Source organism: Lathamus discolor, chromosome 8 (genome assembly GCF_037157495.1).
Source record: "Lathamus discolor isolate bLatDis1 chromosome 8, bLatDis1.hap1, whole genome shotgun sequence".
In the NCBI taxonomy this organism is placed as follows: Eukaryota; Metazoa; Chordata; class Aves; order Psittaciformes; family Psittacidae; genus Lathamus; species Lathamus discolor.
This window is the reverse complement of record NC_088891.1, coordinates 4,003,047-4,016,036: the sequence shown is the minus strand read 5'-3', so window position 1 is coordinate 4,016,036 and position 12,990 is coordinate 4,003,047. Positions and strand designations below refer to the sequence as shown.

At 51.1% G+C, this 12,990-nt stretch overlaps 1 protein-coding gene across 2 annotated transcripts in view; it reads right to left on the bottom strand.

The window, feature by feature from the left end:
* Positions 1 to 11,327, bottom strand: part of ADAMTS17 (ADAM metallopeptidase with thrombospondin type 1 motif 17) — a 171,977-nt gene extending 160,650 nt beyond the window's left edge. For both annotated transcript variants that reach the window (XM_065688440.1, XM_065688441.1), the window contains exons 1-3: positions 11,178 to 11,327; positions 10,272 to 10,606; positions 1,207 to 1,372 (exon numbers count right to left, since the gene is read on the bottom strand). In XM_065688440.1, the coding sequence (XP_065544512.1) occupies positions 1,207 to 1,372; positions 10,272 to 10,606; positions 11,178 to 11,247 (571 nt within the window). In that variant the 5' untranslated portion in view covers positions 11,248 to 11,327. The remainder of the gene's footprint in view (positions 1 to 1,206; positions 1,373 to 10,271; positions 10,607 to 11,177) is intronic.
* Positions 11,328 to 12,990: the final 1,663 nt, after the last annotated feature.

Below are 12,990 nucleotides of genomic sequence, written 5' to 3'. Positions count from 1 at the left end.
TCTATGTTAACTGCCAGACACACGATTAAAATCTACATCATTGCTATTTCTCAGGAAGCTGGTTCACCTCCCAACTCTTGTCATACTACAGAAACCCATTGAAACAATATACCTCATCTTGCTAAACTAGTTAGGCAGAAAAGCACTGGAAATTGCTTGAGAGGTTGTTGGTTGGTTCAGAATAGCTTCACACACAGGAAGCACATCTGCATTTCAGCTGCTGCTGTATCCACAGCCAGCGTAACAGGATGGCAGACAAAAACTGCTCAAGCACTCAAGCACCTAACTCGCACAGGATCCCTCCTGGCTCCACTGTAGCTCCTTCAATATCCAATCCAGATAGATTAAAGTTAAGCTAAGGGATATCTAAATGAGTTGCTATCACATTTTGGACCCTCAGACCTCAAGTCTGGGTTCACAGATCTCCAAGAGAAGCCAAAGACCTCAAAAGTTTCTTAGCAATCTCTATGAGCTCATCCCCTCTAAAACAAGGCAAGAGGAGGGGGGAAATAAAAGTTTAGTTTATCTCACAAAACCTTAAAGCAAACTTCTAAACTAAGTTGTCACTCACAGAAACAGATACAGCCTCTGATGGATCATGTGCTCTGATAGAGGTAAAAATGATGACATGTGAGAAGATGAAAAGAAAGATTGTTTGACAAGAGAAAGTGCATCTCTTCCCCTCTCCAACTACTTTTTATCCTGTTGTGAGCTGGATCTCTGGAGCTGGACACCACAGATAACACTTCTGATTGAAGTATATGGCAGTATCAAAGTGTTTCTTCCTACATTCTGGAATTCAAGGATCACCATTTTATCCATGCCTACCTGGCACAACTCCAGTGGGAAGATGAGATGGAAGATCACCCCTCACCACTGACTTCAGCTTCAAACTTTGGGCCTTTGCTAAAAATACTGTGAACGCTTTCCTGAGCAGTGGTCACGTTGCATGGTTAAAGCAGAAGTTTACTGTTCATTATTAACTCTGCCTTCTCCCAGGCTGAATGTTACAGCACGTGCCCTAACAAGGTTTGCATTTGTGATGTGACTCCTTCTGCCTGAAGCAGCAGAAGGCTTCATTAACGCCTGCCATTTTTCACTAGCTCCAGCTGCTTGGATTACAAAATACAGACATATCTGGCAGAACAACAGCTAAAACTAGAACTGCATCCTCATGGCTGTTCTCTTGAGCCCCTTCAAGCTCACCTGCTACAACCTTGCAGTGCTCATCAGGAACGTGCGACTTCATGGGGTGGCTTGACTTGGTGGATCGTCTGCGCCTGATGAAGTGTTCTTTCCCACTAAATGAGGTCTCTGATGTATTCACTGGTTGTATCAGCATGTGCTCTGATCCAATTTGGATATAGCCAACCTGTCCAGAAAAGAGAACAAAAAACCCCATCAGTTTGGTATCCTAATCTTGTCTGTCAACCGAGTGTGAACCTAAACCATTTCACTACAACTCTTGTTTACTGTGCGAGGAAATGAAATGACAATGATTGTGTTTAGTCTGTGTAATACAGACTAAAGAACTTCACCTGCTTCTCATATTTACATCACTGAGCCCTACTTGGAAACACGGTGTACTGTACATGTACAAAGAAAAGGTGGAGGCTCTTTTCAAAACCTTTCCTTTCCCTTCTTCCTCTCCCTCTAGCTACAGCCCCACACTAGCTGGAAGCATAAATACCTGTGTCTTACAAGATGCTCAGCTCACGTGAGGACAGATAAACCCTATTAACAGAAATCCTTTCATAAACACCTTTCTAATTGCCAGCTAGAATTGCACTGTTATTAAATGGCATTTACTATCTCAGAAGATCAAAGAGGTGAGATTGCCTACAAAGAGGAGACCACCTGTGTGCATCACTTGCAGACTAAGCGAAGTGATGTTGTAAGTATGACTTGCAGAGCCACCCACATGTTTTATGTATAGGGACCAAATACCTCTTCTTGAACTGCAATAGGGGCCACACAGTAAGAACTGTTCTCACTGCAAGCCATGGGTTGCAAGGAGACCTTTCAGAGGTCAAGCTGGGAATGGACTGTTGCACCTTCCCAGTTATGAGATTTTCCACTATACCTGGAATAAGTAACATAAAGAAGGCAAAGACTCTGTCTAAGTAACAGTAGACTCCATAAGCACTAAACCCCAGCCTGTCTTGCACCAAACCCAGACCCTGCACCAGGGCTGGCAGGAACATCTTTGGAAGGCAGCTTCTGCCCCAGGAGAGCCCTGCTCTGCAACCCAGAGCTTTTAAGGTTCTTTTATGCTTTTTCTGACATGAAAAGAGTGAAAACAAAGATATCACCTTAAAACTTAACAAAGCCTCCAGGTTTAGTAATCAACACTGACGTTATAACACATTGGAGGAAGTGAATACATACAGTGAGGGTTTCTTTCCTACTTTTCATTGTACTAATTCAATAATTATTTGTATTGCAATTAAAGGGCTCAAAATACAGCTCTTGGCCATTCACACCCCTGAGAGAACTCTCTAGGTCTGATCCAACTTCTGCTAGCAACACAAGGCCTCATCTGGCCTGCCAAGAGGCATCACATCATGCCTATGGTACACCTTAAAGGAGCTTACAAAGGGGTTCTGCTATATTGCATGCCCACAACACCCATCCTATACACATAAAGAGAGACCAGACTTTCCCCCACACACACTGTGTTCCGTGCCAGCCAGGCAACCATCCAAAGAAATGCTCTGCACGTACATGCAAATACTATATATTCAACAGCTGACTGTACTAATATGATTTATAATATACATTACATGCATACTGTATATTGCACATTTCCACACCTCCCTGCCAAATTCGGTCCTCACGTACACCCAGGAAATCCCTTTGGCCTAATATTTCCAGCAGGAGGAATTTCTGCTAACAGAAAGGAGACTTCTCCTCTTTTGACAGCCCTGCTAACTGAACAGTATTCATGAAACCAGGATCTCTCAGAAAGGGCCACTAGCTTTGGAAGTGCACTTTGAAGAACAGCTAAAATAATAAAGATCACTACCTCTATTTGCCACGGCTGAAGCAATTTATCCACTGTCTCTAAAGAAACACCTCTCACCTCTTTGGGGGTCTGTCAAAATAGACCCCCTCGTGCCCTGCAGTTCCCAAAAGTGCTGCCTCTTCATTTAAATCACAAATTGGGCTTTGCCAAATTTGTTTCAGAGACAGCAAAAGCTCCAGTGACTTCTTCCAGCCTCCCTTATGATGCTCTCCATTACTTCCCCTCCTTGTTCCAATCTTCCAGCTGGGAGGTAGCCCCAGCCCCCTTTTTTAATATAGGTTTTAATTATTTAGAAGAAGGGTTGTAAATCTGGTGCCATGGTACTAAAAGCCACACCAGAGCTCCTGAAAGGCTGCCAACCATTTCTGCTGGTGCCAAAAATATGTAAGAAGAAGTGGGTTTCATCACCAGCCGACATTATCCCAACTTTCTGGCATCAAGTGTGAAAATAATTTAAACCATTGGAAAGGACTTATGTTTCACATTTGCTTTGGAATTGTGAAACCTATAGAGGGAAGGAGCCATGTGTCTTCACCCTGGAATAGGTTAAGAAGCAGTCTCAAGTTTAATCTGACAAGGCAAGTAGAGTTTCAAGTAGGAAAGATATACAGGATTGGGCCTGTAAAGTATTCCCAGGGAGTTGAAGTTTTCCCCAGATTTGTCAGTTGGGTTCTGAAGAGTCCTCAAACCTGGATGGAACCTTCTGGACCTGGTAACGTGGATACTCTGGCCATTATTTTGCTTTCTTAATAAGAAATGCATTCCTCATGTTGCCTCCCTCAAAACCTCCAGCTACCAGATACTATACTGTGCTCAGCAGGAGATATCAGACATCAGCACAAATACTTTGTGCTTTTCTTCTCTAGCCTGTATGATGTACAGGGACTGCAGAATGCTGGATTTTGAAGATAAAGAAGTAAACCAGAAGACCACATAATTACCAGAGCTGTTCTCCCTACAACTCTGGAAATCATTCCAATTAAATAAAGTGCTTTGGATCTGCCAATTCACGTTTGCCTGGGGAGATCCATATCAAAAGCTGGGATACTCCCTCTCATCCTTCTTTCACTGTGAAAGCCCGTACAAATAGGACCTGCCAATGTGCCAGACCCCAGCATTGACCAGAGTCTGGGAAAGCAGCTACTGCCCAGCACCATCATCCTACAGAACCCGAGACACAGGAGTCACCAGGAGACCTACAATACAGAGGGCTGTAGAATCCCAGACTGGTTTGGGCTGGAAAGGACCTTAAAGCTCATCCAGCTCCAACCCCTGCCATGGGCAGGGACCCCTTCCACTGGAGCAGCTTGCTCCAAGCCCCTGTGTCCAACATGGCCTTGAACACTGCCAGGGATGGGGCAGCCACAGCTTCTCCAGGCAATCAGAGCCTTCTCCAGGCTGAACAAGCCCAGCTCTCTCAGTCTGTCTCCATAGCAGAGGTGCTCCAGCTCTGTGGCCTCCTCTGGATTCCTTCAAAGTTCCACGTCCCTCTTGTGCTGCGGTCTACATAGCTGAACACAGCACTCCAGGTGGGGTCTCACCGGAGCAGAGGTCATCATCTGCATTAGGAATCTAAGCTGGATTTTACAGTCAGTATGACAGGACCATACAGCTGACAGGATCACGCTGCTCAGCTAACAGGAAAGGCTCGAATGATTTCAGCCTCAAAAGACAAGCAACTAAACTGGCAAGTTGATTAAAATAAACAATAATCCGCACTTCCCACTACAGAGCCACTCAGCACCCTGCTTAACAGTGGCTACATCATTCATATTAAGGATATTTCATATCCTTCATCTAGAAGTCAGCTCAACATGGCTCACTAGCAAAAAGAGGCCCTGCTCTCCAAACCACCAAAATACTCTCACTTGTTCTTACCCAGTTTTCTACATACATTGGTCACTCGAGCAATCTGCTCTCTATCTAATCTACTACCTGTAGTTCACTCCTATACATGATCTTCCTTGCCCCTGGGGCTTTTCTCAGCCTGAATGACAGCAGGGAAAGGAGGAAGGTCTTCGCACGGTATCACTGAAATGACAACAGTAACAGTAGGACTGTTAGTGCTGGCACTCAAATAACATTTGTAACCACATCATCCTGCTCGGATGGCTTCACCGTTCTGTCCCCTGGTTGTCCTGGTGGAGCTGCACCAGCTTGAAGGCTCGCTAAGGACAGGAATCCAAACCTTCAATGTTCTCTGCAGGTGGCTCCGCACCTTCCCACACGTTTGTGGTTTCAAGTTGCAGTGTTTTTCCAGCCCTTTTTATTGTCACAACATCTTTGAAGATCTGTGAAATGCTGAATCTTTAACAGATTTTTCTTTTGCTCCTGAGTGTTCATTAGTTACATACCCACGAAGAAAAGTTTTAAACATCTGACAAATTCCATCCCCTTCTCCATTTCTCAACTGCTACACTGTAAATCCTACTTTAACCATTTCCTCAAAGTTAAAAGGAAGTTGGCTTTTAAAGTGAAGACCAAAAACCAGCACAAAAGCAGTTTAATAAACTTCACGTGGCTTTTAGTCCTGTCCTTATTACCATGCTTCAGCTTTTGGTTATCATTTACAAATGCAATTCCAGCAAACTTAAAACCAGATTTAAATGAGGTCCGTTATGAGAGCAGATCATACCCACTGTGCTCATTCCACAAGCCCTTGTAACGTGCATCATCCACTTCCACTGATCCCGTCTGCACAAGGAAGTCTCACCGAGTTCAAAGATGGCAATATGGTGTCAAAGTTCTATGTATGAGCCTGAACAGGAGGAAGCCACAACCTCTTACCACAACGGAGACGGACAATGCACTTTAACTAGGGACAGGCCAAAGAGCAGTCCTGAACCCAAACCTAAAGATTCCAGATTTCAGAATGGAAGAGAAGTTACTGAGAATGAGAGCCCTGCCTCTAAATGCTTCCCAGTGATTTTCAGCTTTCAGATATGGTTCCTGAGCAGACAAGAGTTTAAGTTCATTACTCAGTCAAAACTTAATGCTCATTTTAACATGAACCTATGACCCTCAGCACTTCTACTTCAAAAATGTAGGTACAAGAAATACCATGGGGCTGCAGGACTGATAAACCCTACTAGGACTTAGAAAAAGCATTTTTGCAATCACAGCACAAATACATAGTGCTGAAAGGGCCTTCTCTACAGTCAAAAGAGCTCTACAGAAGGTAACACTGCTCTGCCAGACTTTCCTAGAGAAAGTAAGGGCAGCACACTGAGGGCAACACTCAAAATGTAACTGAAATTGCACATGAAAGCAGTGGATGAGTAGTTCTGAGATGTATGAAGCAAACTGGAGTTTCCTTGCTGGGGAGGGACTAACCTGTGCCATCTAGGAATTGATCTTCGATTTAGAAGCAGACTTCAGTCCACAACTGAAGGTAACACACACTGTGGCCTTACAAAGGAGCTTCCCAAAAGAGAGGCACCTTCCTCTATTGCCTGCTCTTCCAGTGTTGGTTAGGCAAGCTGCAGCACTTCACTCCTGACCATGTCTCCCCAGCTCCAGGAAGGGACAGTTGAGTCCTGCAGGGTGCTCAGAATCCAAGCATTTGCACAACTGTGTTCCCCAGGCTCAATACAATCCTGCCAAGCTGAAGGCAGTAGAGCTTTTGGGGAACATGGTACTTCTTGTCTGTGATTCCCAGGTTGTCAAGAGGAACAGACAGGCTGGAGTATCCTCACATGCAGTCTTTTAACTGCGCAGATGAGATCTTAGGTCCACCAGGCCTGACATGGCCACCCTTTTCAGTGCAATTGCAAGGTGTAGCAGGAAGCTACAACACACCACATACTGGTTAACAGCAGCATCTGCGAGCAGAGTTTAAAGAACAAAACACAACCTTCAGATGCCACTCTGGGAATGCAATATCATTACCAGGAAGCAATTGCTCAGCCTGGCTGTAGCTCAGTTTTCATGCCACTGTGTCAGGGATTTTGTTTTTATTAGAACTCCATTTGCCCTGATCATTTTATATCACTTTTTGTGTGATTTATGGCTCGGTGGAGGAATACGATTACAACAAAGTCTGAGCCAGCTGGAGATCAGCAGACAGCATTACTACCTACTCTGCTTCTTGGCAACCAGCTCTTCTGAATGAGACATCCTGACCATCCGGTTCCAGTCCAACGCGCACTCCCACACTGGAGTTTTTAGGGAATCTCCACCTGCAGCACCAGCATTGCTCAGGAGACAAATGCCAGGATAAACAGGCTGCAAGGTTCCCACTATCAAGGTTTTTCTTCCAGCTCAGCGTGCAAGCCTTGTCCATGTCCCCACCTGTGGAGCTCTGGTGCTGCTGAGGGCAAAGCGTTACTCTTTCTGCTGCAAACAGGGCTTAAGGAAGCAAAAGGAAAATTCCAGTTCTCTTGAAGTGATGCTCTTAGTGGTTTAAATTGCCAGACTAAGAGGCAAAAAGCTCCAATCACCTAATCTCAGTTCTCATGGCAGATTCAAGACTTCCTAGATAATGTGAAGCAAAACCTTAATTCCTCTGATCCCAGAAAACATCTTACCACTAAATTGCATGGCTTTCCCTACAGGTATGTTGATTCAGTATGGCCACTGCAAAAGACTGTTTAAACACTGAAAGCATCCTAAAATCTGATATTTTTCCTAAGAATAGACTTAGGAAGCCAAAAGGTCCATTAAGGTAGAATAAGGTCTGTCTCCATGGTGATGTTATTCAATGTAATGACACCATTTTAAAAGTCAATAAGGTTCATCTTGGAAGAGCTCAAGGCCAGGGTAGACAGAGCTTGGAGCAGCCTGCTCTAGTGGAAGGTGTCCCTGCCTGTGGCAGGGGGTTGGAACTGGATGAGCTCTAAGGTCCTTTCCAACCCAAGCAATTCCATGATTCCATGACCTTAAGTTTAAGGTCATCCCAAAGACACTTGAGATTTCTGTTCTCTAACTTTCAGTTCACAAGGTGTTACAAACCTTAACTCACTCGTACGGATCAAACACCTGCTTTTAGCCCTTTTCCCATTTCTGGTGATTACCTGAACGAAGACTAAATGAATGGATTCCTGTAACAGGAAAGGAGAATCCCAACAAGCAGGAACACATTTACCCACAGACAAAGGCAAGCAAAGCTTTACCAGCACTGTCCATTAACACGTGGCAGTGTGTGCTTTGGTCCCCAAGAGGTGCCACAGACCATCAGCTTTGACACCAATCACTTTGTGATCCCACATCTGGCTCAGTTATGTCAGTATAGTCATTGCTTAGAATGTATATGACACAAACAGGGCAATATTGCACTTCACATTTGCAGAGTAATGAACAAAGACTAACTAGTCTTGTTTCTTTTCCAACTCTTCTACTGGGAACATCGCCAATCTTCTTCACTCCCCCTCCTCCATCCCCTGATCTCGGGCAGTTAATAGCATGCATAAAAAGGACAGGGAACTGTTGGAACAAGTCCAGAGGAGGACCACGAGGATGATCAGGGACTGGAGCACCTCCTGTATGAAAATAGGCTGAGGAAGTTGGGGCTGTTCAGCCTGGAGAAGAGAAGGCTGCGTGGGGACCTCATAGCAGCCTTCCAGTACCTGAAAGGGGGGGCCTATAGGGATGTTGGGGAGGGACTCTTCATCAGGGACTGTAGTGACAGGACAAGGGGTAACGGGTTCAAACTTGAACAGGGGAAGTTTAGATTGGATCTAAGGAGGAAATTCTTTCCTGTTAGGGTGGTGAGGCGCTGGAATGGGTTGCCCAGGGAGGTTGTGAGTGCTCCATCCCTGGCAGTGTTCAAGGCCAGGCTGGATAAAACCTTGTGTGGGATGGTTTAGTGTGAGGGGGCAGGGGAGTTGGAACTAGATGATCTTAAGGTCCTTTTCAACCCTAACTGTTCTATGATTCTATGCCTCCAACTACATTCCTGTATTCCGAAAGGGTCCTTCTCCGCCTGCTTGTGCTTTTCAGCTGTGCTGGAGTAGGTAGCTTTGGAAGCCCAGCACTTCATGACCAGGATTAACAAAACGTGCCTCGAACTGGAGCTATCAGTTTTAAACTCCATAAAGCCCTCAGAGGTCTACAGCTCAATTTACAGTGCCACTCAAACGCTCAGCAGCTCTGAGCCACTCGGGCTCTTGTAAACCTGAGGCACGGCGCCCTCACACGGCTCAGGAACGAAAGCCCAAGCCCCAAGCACACAGAGCGCTTCTTGACTACCAAGTTTAAGGGTAAATCTCCATCAGCAGGTCTGTACCGAGAAGCTAAGCACACATCCAGGACCATGTCTACGCCCAACGCCCTGGTGACTACCTGAAGTAATCAGAAACCAAGTTATCAACAATAATTACAGCTAGGTATCATCTCAAGTGTCCAAGCTCCACCACGGAGAAGCAGAAAGGCCGTCCCCATGCAATGCCCCCTCCGCTTATCGGGACGCTCAGAGGAGAAGCCAGGCCCTGCAGAGCCACCTGGAAACGCCACAGCCCAGGACGTGATTTCTCAGGCAGAAACACACATTCCTCAGGTAGAGAAATCCTGACCGCGGAGGTGCGGAAAGCGTCCCCGAGCGGGATATTCCCTCCGACCATGCCGCGGTGCCACACACCCTGCACCGCAGCTCCCTCACGCACCAACGCCGACTGCACCAGCGGGGCAGGACGGGCCAGGCTGTGCGGTGGGGCCATGCACGGCTGCTGGGGGAGCCAGCCGGGCACGCAGGTGGCCAAATCCCCCCCCGGGGGCAGGGGTACAGCGACAAGAGGAGGGGTCCCTCAGCCAGGACGCTTCCCTGCAGCACTTCGCTGCGGCCGGGGCCTCCAGCCCCTCAGGTATGGCTGATTCCGGGGCAGAGCCCGCAGCACAGAGCCGGGACAGCCCGAAACCCCACAGCGGGACAGCGGCGGTGCCGGCCGGGCCCCGGGAGGTGAGGGGACGGAGGAGGGGCCCGGCGCTGAGGTGAGGGCGGGGAGCCGGGGCTGAGGTGAGGTGCGGGCCCGGCGCTGAGGTGAGGGCAGGGAGCCGGGGCTGAGGTGAGGTGCGGGCCCGGCGCTGAGGTGAGGACAGGGAGCCGCGGCTGACAGGAAAGCAATGGCGGGGGCTACGGGACAGGGCGGCCCCGGCCCGGGCAGGCGAGGGGACAGCGGGGGCCGGGCACGGGGGGGCACCGCGCTGAGGGGAGGCGCGGGTAGGGCCCAATGGCCGCCGCCGGGCGGGGCCCGGGGCTGACAGGAGCGGCTCCCCCCGCAGCCCGGGGAGCGCGGCGCCGCGGAGGCAGTACCAGCCCGGCGCAGGTGCTGAGGCAGGCGGAGGAGTCGGTGCGGTTCAGGACGCGTCCCGTGTAGAAGCAGAGCCGCTCCTGCGGCGGCCGCCGCGCCTCCCCGCGCCGCTGCTCCACTACGAAGTCCCGGGCGAGGAAGCTCAGGTCGCGGCGGAGGTGCAGGTAGAGCTCGGCGCCGGAGGCGGGCAGGCGGAGCAGCAGGGCCTCGGCCGCCGGCCGCAGTGCCCGCCGGCGCCGGGGGCCGCCGCGATCCCCTCGCACGGCGGGCGGCAGCAGGTGGATCTTGTCCAGCGCCACTCGCTCCGGGATCACCACCTCCAGCTCCGCTCCGCCAGCTGCAGGCGAGAAGGAGACAGGCTCAGGCGCTCGGACCCCCGCCGGCCGGTCCCGGGGGCTCCGAGCCCAGCCACCCCGTAACCACCCCCCGCCGGACCCCCCCCCGCGCCCCGGCTGCATGTCCTGGAATGCACAGACCACGGATCCAGCGGAGAAAGGGGGTTATTTGTCCTTCTCCGCCTCTATACGCACGCATATTAGAGACAGAAATGTGCAGGGAAGAGAGGAATAAAGCAAATGCTAAAGCTACTTGTATCATTAAAAAAATATATATAGCGCAGACACAAGCATCGCATTTCACCAACCCCAATAAAAAGCTGCAGGGAGAAGGGGAAAAGCAGAGCAAGCCGAAGCCGCAGCCAAGGACAGTCAGCAGCTTTCCACATGGAACGCTACAGCGGTAGCGGCGGCGGCGGCTACAGCAGCGAGAGGACGCGAAGAGAAAATGCAAAAGCCCGGAGCGGTTCACCCTGCGGACTGCGACCGCGGCCACGCCGGGGCTAAGGGGGGACCCGGCGCCTGCCCGCGGCCGGCGCTGTCAGCGCGGCGGGCAGGGGAGGGAGGTGTTACCTGTGCCGGCGCCCAGCCCGCAGAGCAGCAGGCACGGCACCACGAGCGGCAGCACGCAGCCGTCCAACATGGTCGGGCGGCGGCGGGAGCTCGGCCCGGCTGAGCCCTGCCCGCCCTCGGGAGCAGTGACCGGCGCCGCCGACAGCCCCGGCGTGCTGGGCACCCGGGCACGCCCCTCCCGGCGGCCTCGCGCCCTCATTGGTGCTGGCCACAGCCGGGACACGCCCCTCGCTCTCCTATTGGCTACGAGGGGGAAGGCACTGGGCGGGCTGCGGAGAGGGGGGGGGCGCGCACGTGGGTGTGGGGGCGTGGCCGGCAGGGGGCGCCCTCTCCTGCCCCTGTGCCCGCTGTGCGCATGGCGGCACTGGGGGGTGACCGGGGTACCCGGGCCTGGAACAGCATCCGCCCTGCAGCATCCGTCCTGCAGCATCTCTCCAACAGCATCCGTCCTGCAGCATCCATCCTGCAGCATCCGTCCTGCAGCATCCCTCCAACAGCATCCCTCCTGCAGCATCCGTCCTGCAGCATCCGTCCTGCAGCACCCCATCCCTCCAACAGCATCCATCCTGCAGCATCCCTCCAACAGCACCCCTCCAACAACACCCATCCTGCAGCATCCGTCCTGCAGCATCCGTCCTGCAGCACCCCATCCCTCCAACAGCATCCCTCCAACAGCATCCGTCTTGCAGCACCCGTCCTGCAGCATCCCTCCAACAGCACCCGCCCTGCAGCATCCTTCCTGCAGCACCCCTCCAACAGCACCCGTCCTGCAGCATCCGTCCTGCAGCATCCGTCCTGCAGCACCCCATCCCTCCAACAGCATCCATCCTGCAGCATCCCTCCAACAGCACCCCTCCAACAACACCCATCCTGCAGCATCCGTCCTACAGCATCCGTCCTGCAGCACCCCTCCAACAGCACCCCTCCTGCAGCATCCGTCCTGCAGCATCCGTCCTGCAGCACCCCATCCCTCCAACAGCATCCCTCCAACAGCATCTGTCTTGCAGCACCCGTCCTGCAGCATCCCTCCAACAGCATCCGTCCTGCAGCACCCGTCCTGCAGCACCCGTCCTGCAGCATCCCTCCTGCAGCACCCCATCCCTCCAACAGCATCCCTCCAACAGCATCCGTCCTGCAGCACCCGTCCTGCAGCACCTGTCCTGCAGCATCCCTCCAACAGTATCCCTCCAACAGTATCCCTCCAACAGTATCCCTCCAACAGCATCCGTCCTGCAGCATCCCTCCAACAGCATCCAGTCTCAGCATTCCTGAAACTGAGACACCACTGCAGCAGCTGGCTTCAAAAACCCACCCCTTCCTGCACACCCTGCAGCCTTCTCCACCCGCTTACCTGAAGTATTCATCCCAGGAATCTGCACACCAGGATATGAGGTCAGTGCACAGAGAGTTTAGGCAACGATCTTACATGTCCCAGGAGTGCTCATTGCCCCCAGACTGGTTTGGGTTGAAGGGACCTTAATAAGCTCATCCAGTCTCAACCCAGGGACCCCTTCCACTAGAGCAGGTTGCTCCAAGCCCCTGTGTCCAACCTGGCCTTTGGCACTGCCAGGGATGGGGCAGCCACAGCTTCTCTGGGCACCCTGTGCCAGCGCCTCAGCACCCTCACAGGGAAGAGCTTCTGCCTATAAAGCTCAGGAGATGTAAAAATCGATTTTCACAGTGGTGGGCAAGAGGGGAATGCTCATTTGAAGCCAGGAGGGAAGGTTGTTCAAGCTAGCTAGGAAGGATCTTTGGGAGAGGAAGAAGAGGATGAAGCTCCCTGACAGCTCCCTTTCCCTTGCCATTGGACCCT